The following is a 21,185-nucleotide window of genomic DNA, read 5'->3' as shown; positions in this document are numbered from 1 at the left end:
CACTCTGATCCATTTGCATTTTGAATGGGATCTTTGGAAATTTGGGTCTGTTCTGCCTCTCCTCTTGCCACGAGACAAATCTAAGATGCTCTGGGGGCCTCAGAACAAGTGTGTACCCCTATATTGAGGATGTCCCTTTCAGGCCCAGTGGCGAGGTCGGCATCACCACTCATTTCTTCTGGATAAGACTATCTTGTAGATAGTGAGGGGCTCCAGAGAGGATGAGACCCAGATCCATGAACTCTAAAGTCCATGTGCTAGTACTCCCAACCACGCCGCCCCACAGCAGCCCTGGAGGGAGCACCGCCTTTCTTAGAGATGACCCTGAACCCTCTGGACCCCATCACTCCCCACTGCACTACTCTTCAACCCTCCTTGCCCATGGTCAGCCTGAGCTGAGGCCAAGTTTATCACTCCCCACTGCACTACTCTTCAAACCTTTCCTTGCTCACGGTCAGCCTGAGCTGAGGCCAAGTTTCCCTTGCCACTGCTTCAAGAAGGGAATAATTTATTGATTACAATCAACCTATTCATGTTTACTGGCTGGCAGTTCTACCAGGCATTGTCTAGGGCACATGGGTGGTGAAGATGCGGGGAAAGAGCCCTGGGCCGGCCATCAGGAGGCTTTGGGTTTGATTGTTGTCCGTTCCCTCTATGTCATAGAGGACAGTGATGCCAAGGCCTGTCGCGTCATCTCGCCATGTCTTAGATTTCCCATCTGTCAACGGTGAATGGAGTGAGAGGACCCCGAAGGGCTCTCCTTCCGATTTGCATGTTCTGGGCTTCACCATCATCTAAGGGGTAGCCGTGTCATGGCCACCATGTTTATTCTGCCAAACTGTGGGTTAATGTGAGCAAAGGCCCTCGGGCTTGGGAATCAGTCTCACATTTGGGAAGCCAGACAGACGCCCTTGTGAGAACCCGATGACGCGCAACTTCGCTGATATGGGCCCCACAAACCCAGAATATGTCGTTTGGTAACAACGTTTCAGTGTGATTGGAATGTCATCATTCACCGAATGACTGTTGATTGAGTCCTAGGTAGGACCCTGGGATGGGCGGGGCTTTAGAGTCTTAGAAGATATTCCTGTACTGGCTTTGTCATTGCTTCCCTTTCTGAACCTGGGAGATGGGGGTGGATGCCGACTCAGATTATGATTGCCAAAAATGTGGTGCCAGTCAAGCCCCACTGTTAGCTAGAGGACATGCCAGCCACTTTGTATGTATCATCTAATGTACGTCTCCAAACAAACCCACTAAGGAGGAACCGTAATTCCCATTTTACAGATAAGGGGACTACGCCCCAGAGAGGACAGGTCATTTTGCTTCAGGTCAAGCAGAACATTGTATGAGAAGGACCGAAACTCTAGTTCATCTCATCAGAACAAAACCTACATTGTTCTGTCGTACAGAATGGCCCCTCCCACCACCCCTCCCCTTTTGAAAAAAGAAATGGAAGGAGGGAAGGAGGGAGGGAGGGAGGGAAGGACAGAAGGACAGGCGGGAGGGAGGAAGGAATCTGGAATGAAGCACACACAAACCAAGTCTGGAAGACAGTCTTGTGTTGCAGATTTTATTTTATGGCAATAACTTTGATCGATTTTCAGCTGTGCTTTTAAATAACTGCTTGTCATGTGCATTCCTGTGTGAACCAGATCAACAACACCGCAGTGGGACATGCGCTCGTCCTACCCGCTCGGAGGGATCTCACCGACTTCCTGAAGAATGTGCTGACGTGTCACGTATGTCTAGGTAAGGTGTTTCTCTCTCCAGGAGCAATAATGAGGGACATGCACCCAAAGGTTGGGGAGCGAATGATTTGACCTGTATGAAGAACTTGAGTTCAATTAATATGAACCAAGTCTTGCATTTACCAGTGTAGGTACTATCTAAGTAGTTTCCATATTTAAAATGCACTCCCCAAATGAGTCTTATCCTCGATGGCGGGGCAATATGTCTCACAGGTAACCAATATGTCTCACAGGTAAAACCCAAAAGAGGGTAAGCTTGACTTCGAGTTTTACCTTGGGGTCCCGAATTCAAATGCATCATTCTAGTGACTTTTCTAGAACATACTTTTTTTTCAGAGAACTAAAGTAAATGAAAAACAAATTGTACTGTCACGACACTAGCAAGGATTTCAGGTTATGACGTGATTCTCCATCAAGTAAGTCGTGGGTGGCGCAGCCTGCATCCGGCCACCATGCTGGCTTCACTGTGGTTCTTGTCAGAGGACCTGCTCAGGCCCGGGCCATCTTCTGACAGTTGGCATGATCAAGTCTCCCATTGTGGCTAGTGTGCCCAACCATCGCACACAGGGTCTCCCTCCCTTCCTGCTGGCCAAGTGTGCTGTCCAGTTGTAGCAATAGATGTGTCCTGATGACAGGCTCAAAGCAGGGCCTTGAATAGGCCCCGCTGGACTCGGGCACGGGTGATGACTTGACACCTGCATAGGGCTAATTTTGTGGACTATGGGTGAACTGAAACTCTAATGGAAATGGAAACAATTATGGGCCAAAGCCCTGCGAGAAATGCAGTCTCCCTCTTAGAAAACAGGGGCAGCATGGTTTCTGCAAGTCATCAAAGTCTTTGTTTGGCTAGTTAGTTGAAGACAACATTGCCCATCTCAAAGATGGTGGCCGAGCTCAGGGACTGTGAATGTGTGGGGCTCTCCACTGTCCTGGCAATAATCGAATCATCCAAGTGAGATTTCTGAAAGAATTCTCTCTGCCTCTTCTGAGTCTCCCATTCCAGGGTGTTGACCCACCATCTTGCCCCTTCCAGCTAGCATTCCACATCACCCCCATTTTCAAAAGTAGGGTCTGTTCTGGATTTGCTTCTTTGGCCAGTGGGAACCCGTTTGAAACCCTGGTTCGAAACGAGTGAGCTGGTCTTGCCACTGTAGCATCTAAGGACCTTTCTGGTTGTGTTTTGGGGGGTGGGTTTGCTCCACAAGACGTGAATGGCTTTCTAGACCATGTGACAATTTTAATGGCCTCAGGCTCCCAGCAGACCTCTGAGCGGTCACTGCCCCCACCCCACCCCATGGAATTCACAAAGTAACGGGGTTACCATGCTTCTTTCTAGACATTTGCAACATTGACCCGTCCTGTGGATTTGTCAACTGGAGGCCCGCGTTCAGGGACAGGAGGGCGGCCGGCAGCGACGCGGACATTGACATGGCCTTCATCTTGGACAGCTCGGAGTCCACCACTCTGTTCCAGTTCAATGAAATGAAGAAGTACATCTCCTACCTGGTCAGGCAGCTGGACCTGAGCCCAGACCCCCAGGCCTCGCAGCACCTGACGAGAGTGGCGGTGGTGCAGCACGCACCCTACGCCTCGGTGGGGGCCAGCAGCGTGCCCCCCGTGAAGGTGGAGTTCTCCCTGACCGACTATGGCTCCAGAGAGCAGCTGGTGGAGTTCCTGGGCAGTCGCATGACCCAGCTGCAGGGGACCAGGGACCTGAGCCGCGCTGTCGAATACACCATCGAGAATGTCTTTGAGAGTGCACCGCACCCCCGGGACCTGAAGATCGTGGTTCTGATGCTGACGGGCGCGGTGCAGAAGCAGCAGCTGGAGGAGGCCCAGCGAGCCATCCTGCAGGCCAAATGCAGGGGATACTTCTTCGTGGTGCTGGGCATCGGCCGCAAGGTGAACATCAAGGACGTGTATGGCCTCGCCAGCGAGCCCAACGACGTCTTCTTCAAGCTGGCCGACAAGTCCACTGAGCTCAACGAGGAGCCCCTGATGCGCTTCGGCCGGCTGCTGCCCTCCTTCGTCGGCAGTGAGTCCTGCGTCCAGCCTGGGGAGGTGGCACAGAGGGGTGTATATAGGCAAGGACAGCACATGTGCTGATGCGAGCCCATCACTCCTGCAACAACTGCATGAGCAGCTGTTACGGGCAGACACTCCTTTAGGGCCTGAGACAGCTGTGAGCCACTCAGACCAGGTCCCTGTGCCCAATCCCTCTTTTATTCAGCCAGTGAAGGAGCAGCGGGCCACTGCGATCACCATGGTCATCCGGTGGGCGGTTGGACAGGACCTTGTGCACAGAGTGTGGTCCATGGCAGCCCTCTGGCTGGTGGCAGTCAGAGAAGGGGGTCTCTCCCCAGGTGTTAGTCTGAGTAGACTGGAGAAACAAATTCATAAACACGCATATGTGTATAAAAGAGAGTTTTATATAAAGGGTAATTGTATATTAAGAAAGCATCCCAACCCAGCCCAATGCAAGCCCAGAAGTCTGATATTGGCCCGTCGTCTGATACCGATCTATAAAGTCCTCTTCAGACTGATGAGACACATGCAATTGTGGTGAGTGCAGGACGATCACAGGCCAGTGGGTAGAAAGTCTTTGGATCCAGCGGTGTTGTAAGTGTCTCAGCGCTGGCAGGGGTCTCCATGTGGTTTTCTCCAGTTCCCAAGGCACAGGGTCTATCAACCTAGTGCCATGTGTCTGGTCAGTAGAGCGTCTCTAAGGGAGTGAGTCAAGTGAGGGTGTATCCCCCGCCTCCAAGGAGGAAAATCCGGGAGTTTCCAGAATTCTCAGGAGAAGGCCATGCCCACACAGAGGCCTCATTGGCTATGATCTGATTGAGAGACTAGACTCCACCCCTTCACTCTTAATCCTCTCAAGTCCCAAATGCACACCAGATTATGTGACTACCACACACCACTTGTGCTTGGCCATCAGCTCTCCTGCTTGGGTTTCCCTGGGCCTTTGTCAGTGAGGCACCCTATGCCCACTGTGCCCTGCGTCCCTGCTCACCCTTACCAGGGAGGAACCCAGGCGTGAGGCCTCCTCGGCATGACCTAGCACCAAGCCCACCACTACCACTTCATGGCCCAGCGGGCTCTGCGAAGAGGTGTTGTGTTCACCTTGGCTCTCCCAGTTCTCATCGGAGTGAACCAGACTCAATGCCATCGAGTGAATTCTGACTCTCAGCAACCCTATGGGATGAGGTAGAATTGACCCTGTGGGTTTCCAAGACTCTACTTCTTTACGGGAGTAGAAAGCCTTGTTTTCCTCCCATGGAGTGGCCAGTGGTTTCAAACTGCTGACCTTGTGGTTAGCAGGCCAATGTCTAACCCACTTCATTGCCAAGGCTCCCGGTCACCAGAGTGGATTCAAGGAAAAGCATTGAACCCATGAGGTGGGGTGTGGAAAGACAAAATAAACACAAAGCCACTATGCATTATAACGGACTCGATGGCACCGAGTTCGGTTTGGGATATGATACGTCCAAGGAGCCCTGTTGGCACAGTGGCTAGTAGCCAAGTCAGTGGTTCGCATCCCCAAGCCACTCCTTGGGAGAAAAAGGAGGCTATCCACTCCCCTGAAGATTTCCACAGGGGCAGTTCCACTCTGTCACAAGTGGTAGCTGTGAGCTGGGAGGATCCGATGCTGGTTTGGTGTCTTCTACGGAGGTCTACAGAAAGTCAATCCTGTTGGTGGAAGACACAGTGGAAGGTGCATCAAGCTGCTAATTGCCAATTCTGTGGTGCAAACCCACCAGCTGCTCCTTGGGAGAAAGATGGGCAGTCCGCTCCTGTAAAGAGCTGCAGTCTAGGAAAGCCGATAGGGGTGTTTGAGGCCTGTCCTGAAGCATCGCTATGAGAATCCACTTGATGGCGGTGGGCTATGCCCCTAAGGAACCAGGGGAAATGGAAGCCAAGAGAAGCCTGCAAGTGTACGCAGGGCCATTGTCCCTGTCCTCAGAGATTAAAAAAAAAAAAAAGATGAAGGAAAAAGAGATTTTAAAAAGATGTGTTCAGGAAAGCATTGGGGAAATATTAAAAGCAATTTGCTTATAATTTGATGCTCTGGAGCCTGGAGTTTATTAAATTGGCCACTTGAGTTTTCCTCTTTCTCATACTGAGTGGCATCTTAACCTCCTGTTTCCGATATCGCCGTGTGGAAGCTTCAGAACAACGTAACACAAAACAAAACAAACAACTTCCTCCCCCTTTCCCCAAACTCACGGCCCTCAAGTCGATTCTAACTCATAGAGACCCAACAGGACAGGGTAGGACTGCCCCTGTGGGGTTCCGAGACTGTCACTCTTTACAGGGGGTAGAAAGCCTCATCCTGCTCGTGTAAAGTGGCTGTTGGTTTTGAACTGCTGACCTTGTGGTTAGCAGCCCAGCGCATAACCACGCTGCCATCAGGATCACTACTTAGATGGTTCATCTGCTCATTATAACACAGGAGTCATAGTACCTCATGGTCCCAGAGCAAAACAAATCCACTGAGATCGAGTTGATTCACTCCCATGATGACCCTGTACTGGGTCTCGAGACTGTGAATCCTTACAAGACAGATATCTGGTCTGTTTCCTGAGGTAACAGAAGATAAAAAGAAGAAAACACAACCCTGAATGTTGAAAATCACGTCGGTGGCCCGCCTTGTAGGGGACTCGGTGAACTCATTACAGATGGTTGTAATCTGTATGCTATTCAAACGAAGCTGAAATGTTTTTCTCTCCCCTTGCCTCTCCAGGTGAGAATGCGTTCTACTTGTCTCCAGACATCAGGAAGCAGTGTGACTGGTTCCAAGGGGACCAGCCAGCAAGGAATTCTGTGAAATTTGGGCACAAGCAAGTGTAAGTGGCTGCAACCCTTGGCTCGAGCATCAGGGTCTAGGAGGGATACAGAGACCCACAGAGTATTCCCTTCCTTTATGGGCAAGGACATGCAGTCCCAGGAACACAACTTCCCAAAGGCCAGGAGCAGAAGAAGGAGTTGAATGAGTATCATAAGCCACAAAACACACAGAACGCGCTTTAGAGCACCCGGGCTAAGGGTTCCTAAAGAATACCAAGGCTGCCCGCTCCCGTAAAGATCGACAGTCTCAGGAAACCCACGGGGACCATCCTATTCTGTCTTCCAAAGTCCAGTCGACTGACCCACAGTGCCCCTAGAGGACAGGGCAGAACTGCCCCAGTGGACTTCTGAGACTGTAACTTTCACGGAAATAGAAAGCCCCATCTGGCTCCTTGTAGCATAACCACTATACCACCAGTGGGCTCTTCTCCACTCGGCCTTACAGGGTCGCTATGCAGCAGCATGCAGGGGCCCTGGTGGCCTAGGGGTTACGCATTGGGCCGCTAACTACAAGGGTCAGCAGTTCGAAGCCCCAGTGGTTCCTCGGGAGAAAGATGTGGTTTTCTACTCCTGCAAAGATTCATAGTCTTGGAAACTCACAGGGGCAGATCCACCCTGTCCTGTGGGGTTGCTCTGAGCTGGGACAGATGTGATGGACGTGCGTTTCGGAAACAGTAGCTTTGGGCCAGATCCCAAGTTGCCAGAGTCCATGGGGACTCGGAGACCCCGTGTGGGTCAGGGCAGGGCTGTGCTCCGCGGGGCTTTCCAGCGCAGCTTCTTTTCCAGAAACAGTTCACCAGGCCTTTCTTTCTTTTCCTTTTTTTAATTAAAAGATCATTTTATCGGGGGCTCTGACAGCTTTTATAACGATCCACACATCAATTGCATCAAGCAGTTTTGTACTTAGGTTGCCATCATTCTGCTCTGAACAGGTACTTTCTATTTGAGCCCTTGGAATCAGCTCTTCTTCCCCTCCTCCCATCCTTGTGACCCCTTGATAAATGATAAATGATTATTATTTTCGTATCATACACTGACTGCTGTCTCCCTTCCCCCACGGTTTCATGGAGGGGGTGGTTATGTGTCCATTATTGCGATCAGTTCCCCCTTCCTCCCCTCCTCTTTCTTCCAAGCACCCCTGCGTGGACTCAAACCTCCAAACTTGGGGTTTGCAGTGACTGTGTTCCACCTGTGCACCCCTCAGGGACACCCCCATTCAGACTACAGCTGCGTGTCTGTAGGGCTGGGTGGTAACACGGAATTTGTTTTCACAGCCACGTGCCGAATAACGTTACCTCAAATCCCACAACCAAGCCGGCCACCACCACGAAGACAGCGACCACAGAGACAAAGCAGGCCACCATCGTGAATCTGCCGCCTGCCCGGCCGGCCGCTGCTAAGCCTGCCCCTGTGAGGCCTGCCGTTGCCAGGCCCGAGGCTCCGAAGACAGCCACCGTGCGGCCAGCCGCCCCAAAGCCTGCAGCCCCGAAGCCAGCTGCTGCGAAGCCCGTGGCCGCCACCAAGCCCGTGGCTGCCGCAAAGCCCGTGGCTGCTGCGAAGCCCGTGGCTGCCACCAAGCCCGTGGCTGCCGCAAAGCCCGTGGCTGCTGCGAAGCCCGTGGCTGCCACCAAGCCAGTGGCTGCAGCCCCGAAGCCAGCTGCCGCCAAGCCCGTGGCCGCCACCAAGCCCGTGGCTGCCGCAAAGCCCGTGGCCGCTGAGAAGCCCATGGCTGCCGTGAAACCAGTGGCCACTGCAAAGCCCGTGGCCCCACTTAAGCCTGCAGCCCCGAAGCCCGAGGCCAGCAGGCCACAGGTGGCCAAACCTGCCGCAGTCAAGCCAGCCACCACCAAGCCCGGGGGTAAGAAGCCAAAGCAGGGCTGCGGGGACCAACAATGTCCTCCTTTTGGTCCCCAGGGGATGATCTCAGGGCCTATTTCAAAAGCACCAGGGTTGCTGACCTGCTCATGGCCCCCCAGGTGTCGGCGGGCATCTGTGTCTGGGTGGATTGGAGCGGACGGGCAAGTGTGTTAACTGCTCTGTTCGGGGGACCCCAGTGTCTCCCTTGAGCTGATGGTGACGTGTCAGAGGGGAGCTGGGGCCCCCGGCCGTTTCAGAAGATGGCCTGGTCTTCAGGAAGATGTGATTCTCTAACTTTGGGGTGACTGCTGAACCCTTAGCACCACACCCTTAGTAATGCACGTCTGTTTAGGAAGCAGCCGGAATAGCATTGTTTGGTTTTTCTGCACCTGCGCTTAACTGCAAACCAACCCCCTGCCTCTGAGTCCATTCTGATTCCGAGAGGCCTCGTAGGACAGAGCGGGACTGCCCCTTTGGGTTTCCCGGCCGTCAGTCTTTATGGGATCAGACAGCCTCATCATTCTCGCTCCGAGCAGATGGTGGGTTCGAACTGCTGACTGTGTGGTTAGCAGCTCCAGGCGTCACCCGCAGCACCATGAGATCGCTCTCTGTATCTGAAAGGGGACATCCTTCTGTATTAGTACGTGATGGCTTCCCCTCACCCTCTGTGATGCCTGCCTCCTCCAAACCTCACACCCCTGCCTGGAAGCTGCCGAGGGCTCCCTGAGGTGACTGGGAGGGACAGGGCCACTTCTTCTGGGGACCCTGCAGCTCCAGCTGATGGGATGGGGCTCTGAGTACAAGTTGGTCTTAGGGCTCATTTTGGGGTGCAGAGAGGGGGAAGGCAGCAGCTGCATGCGCATTAGGGCAAAACCAATCAGCAAGGTAAGCACGAGTGTTCTTGTGTTTACTTATTCCTCTGTAGAGAAGAAAACATGCGGTGGCGTTCACCGCCGATAAGTAAGCACAAGGAAGCCGGTGCTTACCTTTGTCACTGGGCACTCTGTCCCCACCAGGGATTGTCAATGAGAAAAGAGGGCTTGATTCTGCAGGAAGGGGCTGTGGTTTGGGCGAAAGAGAGGTAGGAGCTATCAAGAACAGGAGCACCTCTGAGATGTTGGGAAAGGGTGTACTGTCCCCTACAGATGAGGCCGTAGGTATGAGGAGGCCCATGTTTCCCTTGTTGTCTGGACCCGCCCCAGGGTGAGACTGCTGTGTCTGTGCCTGGGCCCTGGAACTGGTCTCTCATGGATGGTGCCCTTTGCCAGGGCGCTGTCCCGGTAGGGAACATAGCACCTTCAGGGGATGTTCCCTGTGGCCACATCTGTGTGCTTTCCCTTAACAAGAGAGCCCTGGGGCAGGGGACAGGGTTGTAGTGGGGGAGCACTCAACTGCTAACCACAAGGTACAGTGTTCAAACCCACCAGCCACTTCTGGGGAGAAAAATGAGACTCCCTGTTCAAGTAGAGAGTCACAGTCTCAGAACCCCCAGGGGCAGCTCTATCTGCCCTACAGGGTTGCTAGTGGAAGCAGACGTCTTCTGACCCGCTCTGTCCCGCTCCCTCTATCGCTTGGTGTTCCAGCACGTTAGTGTCTGTCTTCCATCTCTCCTCTGACTTTCAAAAAAACAAAACCACACTCACTTCCATCGGGTCGATACTGACTCACGGCGACCCTGTAGGACAGGGCAGAGCTGCCCCTGGGGGTTTCTGAGCCTGTGATGCTTTATGGGAGTAGAGATCTTCGTCTTCCTTCTGAGGAGTGTTTTGAACCGTGGACCTTGTGGTTAGCCACCCGACGTGTAACCACCTGACGTGTAACCACTCTCTGACCTTGGTTTGGGTGTCCCTTGCAGTGAGGCTGCCCCGAGAGGTCCACGTATCGGAGGTCACAGACAACAGTGCCAAGCTCCGCTGGGACCGGCCCGAGCCCCCCAGTCTGTACTTCTACGACCTCACCGTGACAGCGGCCTACGACCAGTCCCTGGTTCTGAGGCAGAACCTCACGAGCACGGACCGGGTCATCGGAGGTCTGCTCTCAGGACACACCTACCACGTGTCCGTGGTCTGCTACCTGAGGTCCCAGGTCAGGGCCATCTACCAAGGCAGCTTCAGCACAAGTGAGTGCGTAGTTCTTTCATGAGTTTACTCGGCTGGAGACACACGAGCAAGAAAAATGTCCCAAGGGCTCGGTCATCCCCCGACTCATTAAACCATAGACTAGAAGGCTGGTCCCGGGCTATTTAATGGAGGGTTCCAGGTCGACTGTCCTGAGTGCGACCCCACACCACCCATGATGGAGACCACAGTCACTGCCGTTGAGTCACTGCTGACTCAGCGGTCACTCTATAGGACAGGAGAGAGGAACTGCCCCTGAGCCTCTGAGACTGTGAACTCTTTATGAGAGTAGAAAGGCTTGTCTTTCTCCCACTGAGCTGCTGGTGGTTTTGAACAGCTGACCTTGCAGTTAGCAGCCACTGACATGCCCCGCAGCACCGGGAAAATGTGTCCTTGTGACCTTGTGACCAAGAGGAGGTCAGGTGAGTTAGTGGTACAAGTCTTGCCTTGCACAAAGGAAACGCAGGTGGGATGCCCGGCCAAATGCCTAGTCACCACCCGTCTGTCCATGGAGGCTGGTGCGTTGCTAGTAGGCCGATTAGGATTTAGGGGAACTTACAGATTCCAAAATGCAGCCAGCAGAAACCCTGCAGGTCACCAGGGTTCCAGCCTAAATCCCGTGTGGGGATGGTGCTGGGCAGGCAGCGTTTCCTTCTGCCGGATGTGGTGTTGCCATCCATGTGGACAGCTGACAGTGACCAGCGAGAACGCTTTCCTGCCCACCACCCCTTCCATGTGTCCTCAGTGTTTCTGGGTTCAGTGAACCGAAAACAGCAAGATGAGTCTCACAGTGGCCTTAGGGGGAGTTGGGGAAGTCTCCCCACCCAGGGGTCCCAAGATATCCACAGCCACTTCAGAGAGGACTTTATCAGTTCCCTGCCGTGACCTCACTTCAAAAGAGCACTGGTGGCCCAGTGGGTTTAGCATGGGGCCCAATAACCAGAGGGTTGGGACCCACTAGCTACTCCTCAGCACCAAGATGCTTCTGCAAAAGATGACCTCTTTGGAAACCCTCTGGGGGCGTCTACTCTGCCTCATGGGGTAGCTGTGCAATGGGATGGGCTTGATGGCAGTGGCTTTTTTGTATTGGGTCCCAGGCCTGTCTTTGTCCCCTGTCATCTGCTCCATGGGGTGCCTTTATCATGACTCACCCTTTCTCATCTCTGGAAGCTCTACCAGATCTCTTCTCGCAGCCTTCGGGGCCTCCTCTGCTCCTGGAGTGTGGAGGGGAAGCCTGCTTCCCCTTTCATTCAGCTCAAGGAGAGAGAATCCCCGCCAGTTGCCAGACAAAAAGCACATCCATCCATAAAGAGTTGAGTCCCAAGGACCAACCATCCATAGTTGAGTTCCAAGGACCATCTATCCATAAAGAGTTGAGTCCAACCATCCATAGTTGAGTTCCAAGGACCATCCATCCATAAGAAGTTGAGTCCCAAGGACCATCCATTCATAAAGAGATGAGTCCCAAGGACCAACCATCCATAGTTGAGTCCCAAGGACCATCCATCCATAAAGAGTTGAGTCCCAAGGACCAACCATCCATAGCTGAGTTCCAAGGATCATCCATCCATAAGAAGTTGAGTCCCAAGGACCATCCATTCACAAAGAGATGAGTCCCAAGGCCCCGTCCACACATGACAGCCGGTGAGAGTCTGTGGGGGGAATGAGAGAGGAGGTGTTCAGGAGCTCCTGGATGACCTCAGACAGACAGATGGACCTGCGTTGCAGACAGGCCATGGTTAGTGCCTATGGCCACTCCTCAGGTCTCTGTGGCATGAAAGGGTCTTTTCCTGCAAGGCGACCTTGGGCTTGCTCCATCAGCTCTTCCAGTTCTGACTGACTGACCAGCTGTAACTACTTTCCCTTCCTAGAGAAAACCCAGTCTCCACCCCCACAGCCCGCACGGTCTGCCTCCAGTTCCAGCATCAATCTGATGGTGAGCACGGAGCCTCTGGTTGGTACCCAAACAGGTGAGCTGTGACCTCATTACATCCATTGGGGGCACGGGGAGATGTCCTCTTTCCAAAATGGTGAAGCTGCTGATGCCTTTGAGAGTCATTCCTCTAACTAAGGCCTAGGTCTCAGACCAGGCATGACTTCTGTGGGGGAAGGTTCCAGGTTGCTTCTGCCAGGCCCAGCCTGGTCTTCTTCCAAGCAGGGACGGCCACTTACCTCTCCTGTCACTGGGCTCCTCAGGGAAACTGGACAGGAGTTGCTTGGGGGACTGGAGCCAGCAGTTCACGCTCCTGTTCGTCATCTCCTGACACCCCCTCTTGAGGCTGGAGTTCTCTGTGGTCTGCCAACCTGGGGAGAAGAGGGTTTAGTGCACCCGGTAATTCAATCCGATAAAACCGGCTGAGAAACACACCAGGGAACCCAATCAGGCCCGTGAGGTTGGCGTTTGGATGGGAGCCGTGACTGTCCTGGGCCTCAGCCCTTAGCGTGCCTTCTGGTCCAGTCTGCTATCCCCGCCTTGTGTGTGAGAGTCCCCAGGGCGTTTGTACATCTTTCCTGTTCATAGAGCGTCCCTTGGCATGACTCAGGACCTGACTGCTCCTATTACTTGTGTGCCTGGGAGCAGGACTGGGACCCAGGACCCCTTGTTCAGCAGAACCTGAGCTCAGGGCTCTCACTCACAGAAAACCTGATCATTCAAAGAGTGGGTGTGTTTGCTGCTTGGTAACGGGATAAAGAGGGATAAAGAGGAAGGCTCTCGACAGGTGGATAGACAGGTGGATAGACAGGTGGATAGACAGGTGGATAGACAGGTGGATAGACACCGCGGCTGCAGCCACGGGCTCAGACCTCGGGAACGATCGTGAGGGTGGCGCAGGCCCGGGTGGTGTCTCCTTCTGTTGTGCATGGGGTGGCTGGGTCGGAACCGACGGATGGCACCGAACCCCCAACCCCACCCCCAGCCTCAGGAGCAGCTGTTGTCTCTGATGTGTCTGCATTCCGTTTGGAGGGGCTGTTGCTGGCACGCTTCATGGCATTTCTTTGGAAACTAGGGCGATAAAACCGGCTGAGAAACACACCAGGGAACCCAATCAGGCCCGTGAGGTTGGCGTTTGGATGTGTCCATATAACCAAAAAACCAGAGTCATTGCCGTCATGGTGAGCCCGTAAGACAGAGAAAAGCCACCCCAGGGGGTTTCCAAGGCTGTCACATTGACCACAGGCCTCTTAGTGAGTAGCCACACTTAACCCCTATGTCACCAGGGCTCTTTGATGTCTATTTCTTCATGTGAATGTTGGCTCACAATGACCCTATGGGACAGAGTAGAACCACCCCTATGGGTTTCAGAGACTATACATTTTTATTGGAGTAGAAAGTCCCATCTTTCTCCTGAAGGTCGGCTGGTGGTTTCAAACTGCTGGCTCTGCAGTGAGCAGCCCAAGACATGATCCACTAGAACATCAGGGCTCCTTGAGTCAAAATCAACTTCCCGGCAGGGAGCGCCGTCCACCTACAGATCGCTCTCGATCTCTCAGGTGTGCGGCCAAACAGAGCATTAGCAAAAGTGGAGGAATCCTCCTCTGTGAGCTGGAGAGTCACAGGCACCCACCGTGGTCGCCCACACATCAGTGATGACGGACGGGGTGGTGCAGGGCCTCTGTTGGGAGCCAACGTAATGGCCACGCACTACGACCACATAAGTCGTAGGATCGCAAGTTAGGTCGACACTAACCAAGCCAGTGTAGAAATGGTATTATGCACACCAATGGGTGATAAGAGTGAATCAACAAACTACGTATGGAACTAATTTTAAGCTTTCTTTTAAGTTTGTTTTGGAGAGCTCGTTGAATTAGCCTGTGTGAGAGAACCACATGTGTTCCCAGACCCCTCTGCTTTTTCCAGTGGAAAGGTGGACAGAGAAAGAGAAAATTCCCTGCTCTTGATAAACTCTGTGGACAACCCAGCACTTTATGGTGGATTGGGTAGCTAAGCTATTCACCCTGCAAGGATTGAATACAGAGATGTCACGAAAAAATATTAATGTTTTGGTTTTTAACTAAGGAAGAAGGCTATGGATTGCGGGCTAGGATGGAGACGAATCCTTGGAAGGGAAAAGTCTTGAAGCTTTTGATTTCTCATAACCATATCTGTTTGTCTCGCATCTAGGGACCATGGGTGACTTTTACTCCTTGTGCTACGGGCACCCTGGTTCCTAACCCACTTAGCTGCATCCGAGGATGAAGCCACTTTTAGGCCACTCACACGTGTTTCATCCAGAGGGAATCCGCAGGAACGCAGCAGGGGCTGTCTCCACGGTCGTCTGGAAGCCTCCTTCTAGGAGAACATCTCCGACGACCCGAGTCAAGATAGATCCAACTCTGATTTCAAAGTCCTGGAAAGTTTGCGCATGCTTCCTGACTCTGGACAAACACCTGCTTTTGGTGACATGCTGTTGTTGTTAGGTGCTGTGCCGGTGGTTCGGATTTGCAGCAACCTGTGCACCAGAATAAAACACTCAGCTGTCCCGTCCTTACAAATGTCTGAGCAGGCGGAAGTCAATGTCTGGCAAACGCAGGGCTTTGCTGAGCAGAGATGACTTGGGGTCAACTAGAGAGTGAATCTTGGGGATGCCTTGAATTCCTTACTTTGGTCCAGAAGGAACAAGCAGATGTGAACAGTGTTTTGTCAAAGTCAACAACCCAGTCTTTACACAAGAATCTGGCCGGGCTGTTTTGTGTCATTTCTCAATGTTGTGTCTTCAGGGTCAGAGCTGGGAGCGTGTCTTTAATCCCGATCTCTAACACGTCCCACTCCGTTCTCCATCATGAGAGAGGCTTTTTTGAAAAGGAGGTTTATGTTTTCTTTCGAGGCTACCAATAGTGTGATACAGATAAATCTAAAGTCGTTCTTGTTTGTACCGATTGGTGAATAACCCTCAAACTTGTCAACGTGTATGTTCTCTCACCATTTCGTGTGTGTGTGTGTGTGTGTGTGTGTGTGTGTATACAAAGCGGACTCAGAAAATGTACCTTGGGCATCATCACAAAGTACATTCTAAATTCTTGGCTCATCCATTCATGTTGAAGAAGAGTTTCAACGTTCAGAATTGCCAAACTGATGAACAAAACACGCTGCGTTTTGGAAATGAGCCACCTGCAGACCAGTCACGTCATTTCACCTGAGCAGAAACTGTGGTCATCCTAGGTACCGTGGACCCCATTCCAGCTCACAGCGGCTCTAAGTCACCGAACGGAACAGCCCGGTTCTGTGCCATCCTCACGACGGCCACTGTGTCGTCCACCTCATTGGGGTCCTCCTCTTTTTCACTGACCCTCTACTTTTCCAAGCACGGTGTCCTTGCCCAGCGTCTGGTCCCTCCTGACAACATGTCCAATATCCATGGCATGGAGCACGCCACTTGGTACACACTCAACTCAGTTCTGGAGCAATACACGTTCCGAGAGCTTACTTTGCAAAGTCTAAGCAGCGTCATCAGTTCCCATCATGACACCTCTGGGATTGGAGTGTGACCTGTGACGGACTGGCAGCGCTTTGCACTGCTCCCCAGAACCTAGAGCCACGGTGCATCCCAAAGTCAAGATGTCTTAGCATTGGTGGAAGGCACTGTGTGGCTGACTCTCCTCCAACCAAGGGTCTAGTATTGGCTACCACCACGTGAAGTCACGGAGGAAAATCCTGACTTATGTGAATAATAATTCAAGAGTTAACTGAGCCCAAAAGTTGAAGGGAATGCTATCCCTACAAATATTTGTTCTACTTGGGCCAAGAGACATAGCTACCTTCAAATCCATTTGTTTATAGCTGCATGAGAGAAAATCTGTGTTGGTTGCAATGTTTGGGTCATGATGTTTCTCAGAGCATACACACACACACACACACACACACACACACAAGTCTTAAAAAGAGTCTTGGCTAAGAAATGTGGAGCAGAGGGTCTGCAGCATAACCACCATGACTTGTAAAACAAGGTTAAAAATATCAAAACGTTTCCTTGGTATTTCCCTCAAAAAGTAGAAGGTAAAGCTTTGTTGATGTTGTGATCGTTGTCTATTTAAACAGACCATCCAGGCTTTCTAGCTTTGGAATCGGTTTCTCCCGTCAGCAAAGTCTGGCCCTGAGGCCGTTAAGCTGTCTCCTTGTGTACGAAGGCACTGCACCGACGAGGACCGTATTGGCTGCAGCAGCACACCCTCACTTCCCACACCCCTCCTCTCGCTCACGGGAACCCTGAGGAGGTTGAAGGACGTCCAAGCTCGAGCTTTCACACATGTTTCCCTGCCCTATGGGGATCTCAAATCAGGAGAAAGGGCTCACCGTCACCCTATAGGGGAGCATAGAAGTTCTCCTTTGTGTTTTCGAGACTGCCCAGCTTGACGGAAGCAGACAGCCTCATCTTTCTCTGGAGGAGTGCCTGGTGGGCTTGAACTACTGACTTTGCAGTTAGTGGACCTGTGCTTATCCCTTTGCACCACTAGAGCTCCTTAGAAAGAGGCAACATTTTCTAATTTACTGTATTTTTTGTTTCAATGAATAATATCTATATAATCTTTCCTGCTAACAGAACAAGTAGATGGTCATTGCGAGGCATTACATCTACATGGTTCCCATGGGATGGTCACTGGTGGCTCTAATTCAGGACTTGATGTGTGTCCTGACCGACACTTGTATGAATGTAATGGGCTCACATGTGTGCATACAATTCAGACTCAGCGGCACCCCAGAGGACACAATAGCACTGCTTCCTAGGGTTTCTGCGACTGAAACCTTCACAGGGCAGACAGCCTCCTCCTCCTCCTGTGGAGCATCTGGTGGGTTCAAACTGCTGATGTTGTGGTTGGCAGCCCAACACCGATTGCACCACATCTGCCCGACTAGCAGAGCACTCCCCGCAGGGTGCTGATGGAGTCTGGTTCCTAAGGGGCCAGAACGTGGACACTGACTAGTGTCCTAGTGGACACTAGTGGACACTAGCTAGTGCAGAAGGCTCGGGCTGAAGGACGCTTGAAACAAATACGTTAGAACAGCCTCGGGCCCTTGGTGCGTCTTGGAGAGGAAGAAGGGGGCATGAAGAGGTGGCCGTTTGGTCTGGGTCCCCAACTGACAAGGAAACACACCCACCGACAAGTGAAGCGTTTCGTTGGCTGGATGACCTTGGCTTACTCAGATCCGCCCCTGACAGGCTTGGGATGGCCACGGCCTCCCCTGCGTACTGGCCCGTTGGGGAGCGAGAAGGCTGTGGTCCCAACTGACCCATCACTTCACTTCGGCTTCGTTGGGCCACTCCAAGCCTTTCTGGGCCTCTGGGAGAGTTGGGGAGCAGGAAGCGCAGTGTGGAGACCTCCACTGCCCTTCCCAGCTGGGTGACAGTTTCTCCCCAGGGACCCATGGAGGGTGCTACCTCCTTTCCGGGGCCTCACTCCCCTGGCCACTTGGAGTCTCGTTCATCATGGCTGGCTCACGCTTTGATGTCCCCTCTGTGACTTGAGTGTAACTTCTTATCTCCAAGCGGTGAGCATCCTGGCGCAGCTGTGGGTCAGGCAGAGGGAAGCCACGCCTCCTTCTGGAAGGAGGTTTCTGGAAGATCCTTCCATGTCAGCTACTCATGTCGGTATGCAGTGTTATCAGCTCCCGGGAGTCTTATCTACAGGAGGGTCACGTCTTCCCAGCTTTCGGATAGCAGTGGGCCTCAAGGCCTCCCTTTGAGGTTTTCCAGAAAGCTCTGTGCACAGTTGTGACTGTGTGAACTGGGGGGTGGGGTGTCCCTCCAGGCACAGCAGAGGCTGGAGAGCTCTCTGGGCAGCTGGCCTCTGTCACAAGCCTGCTCTTAAAACGCAAGCTTCCTTAACTAGAGAAAGAATGCTGCCCTTGCTTCAAGGTCGCTTTGCTGGTGACAGTTTGCTCTTGTGAAATGTACGTCACTCCTTTTCACTGAATTGTTTTATCTGGCAGGCCACAGAGGCTCGCTCTCTCTCTCTCTCTCTCTCTCTCTCACACACACACACACACACACACACACACACACACACACACACACGCCACTTTAACTTTCATTTTCTTGGCTGGTGGTGATGAAATGCCTGACTTTGGAAGTGCTGTTTAATTGTTCGCCCCCTCGGCCCCGGCTCCAATGAGTAGACAGCAGCAAAGATTTTAAGATTCAGTTTCTTCTCTGGTGATTTGCAAGGGAAGGAATTAGGGAAAATAAAATGAAAATGAAAGGGTCAACCATCAAAAAAGGTCGGGTGGGGCCAAATTCATTTCGTTTTCAATGATCAGCTAGGGTCTGGTGGTGCACATGTCGGGCTGCTAACCACAAGGTCAGCAGTTTGAAACCACCAGCCGCTCCGCTTTAGAAAGACGAGGCCCTCTTTTCCTGTGAAGAGTTACAGTGTTGGAAATCCACACGGGCACGTCTACCCGCCTTACAGGATCACTGTGAATCGGAATCAACTCGCTGGCAGTGGGTTTTGTGTAGGACTTTTGAATAATGGGTTGGCTCCCATTGGTGTTACCATCTAACGCTGCAGCTTAGAGAGTGTTTTTCAACAGTGGGGTTGTATGTGATCCTCATGATGTGATTCGTGACAATGCCCATTCACCAGGGCGGAGACTGAGCCACGGGAGGAGTACGAGAACCGAGTGTTCTTCCTGGAAATTCTTCTCCCTTCTCTCCACTGCAGCATCCCCCAAACCTCCACAGGCCCCTCACTGAAAGCAGGGTGGCTGGCGTGTCCTGCTGACTGCCCTTCCCTGGTCTTGTCATTAAAGATATATGCAAGCTGCCCAAAGACGGAGGGACTTGCAGAAAATTCGAATTGATGTGGTACTATGATCCGGAGACCAAAAGCTGTGGGCGGTTCTGGTACGGAGGCTGCGGCGGCAACGAAAACAGATTCAGCTCACAGAGAGAATGTGAAAAGGTTTGCCTTCCCGGTGAGTGACCCTTCTTTCACCTACGGCTTTTGCACGGGCTCTCAGCGATTCGGGTCAAGGATGGAACTTTGGGCAATGTGTGAATCAGGGTCATTGTGACAGACTGGGTAATGCCCCGCCCTGTACCCTCAGATGGGAAAGATCTTCCCTGAAAGCCCAATAAAATTTCTGGGATATTAGTTTTTGGTTCTTAGGAACATACTGTATATTTCCACTTAAAAAAAATTGTCAACGAAGAAACAGGACGGATTAGTTGTCACTCTAGAAACGTTACCAAGTCCCTGATTTTGTATCAACCACGATGACTGGGGAAATAATATCATGAAGAACTATGGGTAATATCAAAGATAAAGGGCCGCCCTATATCTGACTGTAATTTTACTTCCTGTGCATGGTAATGTTGACACTGGGGGCCATCCAACCTCTCATTATCTTGGGCAACTTGATTGGTGAAATCGTAAGACTCTCAGAAACAGCCACAGCCAGTACCTGAATGGAGAGAGTTTCCTTCGGCTCCAGACCCAGTAGACTAGGTGGGGTTGGAGGGCAGTATCAGGCTGTTGATGACGGCCTTTCAAACACGAACCTAGACGGTCATGGGAACCACTGAAGACGTGTGAGCTGAAAAGTGAGATTGACCATGGCAGCCAGAAGAAGGGAAGGCGTAGTCCCATGACCAACACAGGGTGTCCTTTCTGGTCTGTAACGGTCTGTCCTTCCTCTCTCTCCTCGTCCTTTCCTCCCCGGCAACGTCCAGTGCTCGTCAACGCTGGAGCCATCACGGCCATGGGAACTTAGACCTGGCTGGCCGGCAACACATACCTCTGAGAGAAGGAGTTCGCCACCCCCAACTCGTCTTGGCAGAAGCTCTGGGTACAGATGACCTTGCACGGTGCCATTTCATGCTTCCATCTACACTCGAACTTGGGCGGAGACGTTTTTCTGCATGTCCCGCCCATATGGTGCTAAGTGTGTCTGTGGACTCAACCCTCCTTGTCTCCAGGCAGTTCCATTTGTATCCCTCGACCAGGTCGAACAGCTCCCCATGACTGGTGTTTATGTGAACCTTTCTACCAAGTCAAGGTCCCCCCTGGAGCTTCACGTCATGCCTGTTGTTGGCGAATGCAAAGTCTAGAACATAAGCCCCCACCTCCCAGCTGCTCGGTGCACTTCTGCTTGGTTCCTTCCCGGCCCCCCTTAATCAAGAATGAGCTCAGCTGGAAAGCCTGTGTAGGAGCCCAACTTTTCCATCCCCTCCCCGGCGCCCCAGCTTCCTGGATTAGATTTTGGGCAGCTATCCTTCTTATCACACCTGCAGCACCTGATCTGGTTAGAAGGAAGCAAAGGTCCCTTAATCCAGGTGCACCGTTGGGACCATGGCCTCGATTAAAAAAAAAAACACACACAAAACAAAAACGTTTTTACAAAATCATCATATAGAATATTTTTGGCATTCCCCTTTGGTTTTTTTCCTTGTTTTTTTTGGTGGGGGTTTAATGTTAATTTTTAAAGTTTTCGGGAATTTATACAAAGAAACTTTTTAATAAAGTATATTGAAAGTGTTGTGGCCTTATGAGCTGTCTTATTTCCTTCGCATCAATTGTCGGAGTCATGGAAGGCCAGGAGAATTAGGCCCATTCAAGCCCAAGGTCAAGGGTCCGACCCTTTGGTGTCAGATCTGTCATCCAGAGGAAGCGC

The 21,185-nt window shown here is 52.1% G+C and overlaps 1 protein-coding gene across 1 annotated transcript in view; it reads left to right on the top strand.

The window, feature by feature from the left end:
• COL6A3 (collagen type VI alpha 3 chain) overlaps positions 1 to 20,873 on the top strand; it is a 79,622-nt gene extending 58,749 nt beyond the window's left edge. Inside the window, exons 32-40 of the mRNA XM_045294390.1 lie at positions 1,656 to 1,752; positions 3,088 to 3,786; positions 6,499 to 6,601; positions 7,877 to 8,165; positions 8,379 to 8,460; positions 10,315 to 10,578; positions 12,448 to 12,546; positions 19,323 to 19,487; positions 20,245 to 20,873. Coding sequence (XP_045150325.1) covers positions 1,656 to 1,752; positions 3,088 to 3,786; positions 6,499 to 6,601; positions 7,877 to 8,165; positions 8,379 to 8,460; positions 10,315 to 10,578; positions 12,448 to 12,546; positions 19,323 to 19,487; positions 20,245 to 20,285 — 1,839 coding nt within the window. The 3' untranslated portion in view covers positions 20,286 to 20,873. The remainder of the gene's footprint in view (positions 1 to 1,655; positions 1,753 to 3,087; positions 3,787 to 6,498; positions 6,602 to 7,876; positions 8,166 to 8,378; positions 8,461 to 10,314; positions 10,579 to 12,447; positions 12,547 to 19,322; positions 19,488 to 20,244) is intronic.
• Positions 20,874 to 21,185: the final 312 nt, after the last annotated feature.

The sequence above is a fragment of the Echinops telfairi genome, unplaced genomic scaffold, assembly GCF_000313985.2.
Source record: "Echinops telfairi isolate 266 unplaced genomic scaffold, ASM31398v2 ScPeMD7_3;HRSCAF=10, whole genome shotgun sequence".
Taxonomy (NCBI): domain Eukaryota; kingdom Metazoa; phylum Chordata; class Mammalia; order Afrosoricida; family Tenrecidae; genus Echinops; species Echinops telfairi.
The sequence above is the reverse complement of the archived record's forward strand: the minus strand, read 5'-3'. Positions and strand labels throughout refer to the sequence as shown.